The following is a 1,243-nucleotide window of genomic DNA, read 5'->3' as shown; positions in this document are numbered from 1 at the left end:
TACATAGATCTCTGTACTTTACAATATGTGGATACGGTGTTGGTATTACATCATCGAATATTCGTCACGTATCAACGCTACGTATGGTCGATAGATATAAATGATGCAAAATACGATGGACCACACATACTAAACAGTTATATGGATTTCCTTCCGAATAATTTCTCCTTATCAGCAGCATATCAAAGGCCTTCGGGTAAACTAGTACTGTTCATACACGATGTAATTTACATGGTTGAGTATCCCAGTTTCAAATTAAAAGAAGGCTGGCCAAAACGTCTCTCCAGTCTAGGATTTCCCCCGAACATTTTCATCAATACCGTAGTAAATACTAACAGAGGACAAACCTATGTGATCTTCAATAATAACGATGTGGCGCAAATAGATGAATGCAATATGAGTGTTCGTTCATATCACTCGTTACAAGCGATATTTCCGGGAATACCGTCAGCTCCCACCTTAGCCTTCCGATATATGGATGGTAATTTGTACTTTGCTAAAAAACAACAATTCTACCAATTTAACGAATTCACGAGAACTGTAACAAAAACTGGTAAATTTGATATAAACATACTCAACGTTGAATGTTCGAGAGATGGATTATTGCAACAAATGCAGAATATCTTGACTCGACTATTTCGATCGAGTACTACATAAAACACAACGAGAAATAAGAAGAAGGAGAGGGGAAAGATGGAAGGACATATATAATCAATACTATAATAGTTTTAAACGATTAGTATACAAGGAACAGTCATTCCGACAACATCAACGTGTTCAATCGCGAGGATAATATTGTAAGAATACACATCAATGCTCAACAACGCGGATATTGAAAAGTATCTCATGGAACAGAACAATCTTAACGAAGGGGGTGTGAAGAGATCATTCGATGATGAAAATCTTGATAATGAAAACACATCAAATAAGTAAGTATTTTTTTCTTTGCATCCTTTTTTTTCTATTCACTGATTTTTTTCTTTAATTACAGACATCAAATAACACATCGTTCTATCATACGCATTCTCGAGAGAAGATATCCGTTAACCGTAACTGGCTACATATATTTGAACATTGGTATTAATGTCAAACTCCCTTCTTACGTAACTATCGTTTTGGGAGATTCTCACGGTAAAGAGATTCCGCTTTCACCGGACATCTGGAAAGAGCTTCTTGAACAAAAACACGTCATTTTGTCCCTTTTGCAGTACGATGAGAATAATAGAGGAATACGCGCGACGCC

The 1,243-nt window shown here is 36.4% G+C and overlaps 1 protein-coding gene and 1 pseudogene across 1 annotated transcript in view; both read left to right on the top strand.

Annotated features, from left to right (window-relative positions):
* LOC108768239 (matrix metalloproteinase-2-like) overlaps positions 1-657 on the top strand; it is a 2,168-nt gene extending 1,511 nt beyond the window's left edge. The window contains exon 2 of the mRNA XM_018518604.1: positions 8-657. Within this exon, the coding sequence (XP_018374106.1) occupies positions 8-657 (650 nt within the window). The remainder of the gene's footprint in view (positions 1-7) is intronic.
* Positions 658-813: 156 nt separating this feature from the next.
* The window catches only part of LOC108768238 (uncharacterized), a 1,213-nt pseudogene continuing 783 nt past the window's right edge, over positions 814-1,243 (top strand).

Source organism: Trachymyrmex cornetzi, unplaced genomic scaffold, assembly GCF_001594075.2.
Source record: "Trachymyrmex cornetzi isolate Tcor2-1 unplaced genomic scaffold, Tcor1.1 scaffold770, whole genome shotgun sequence".
NCBI classification, from domain to species: domain Eukaryota; kingdom Metazoa; phylum Arthropoda; class Insecta; order Hymenoptera; family Formicidae; genus Trachymyrmex; species Trachymyrmex cornetzi.
Note: the sequence above shows the minus strand (reverse complement) of the source record. Positions and strands in the feature narration are given on the sequence as shown.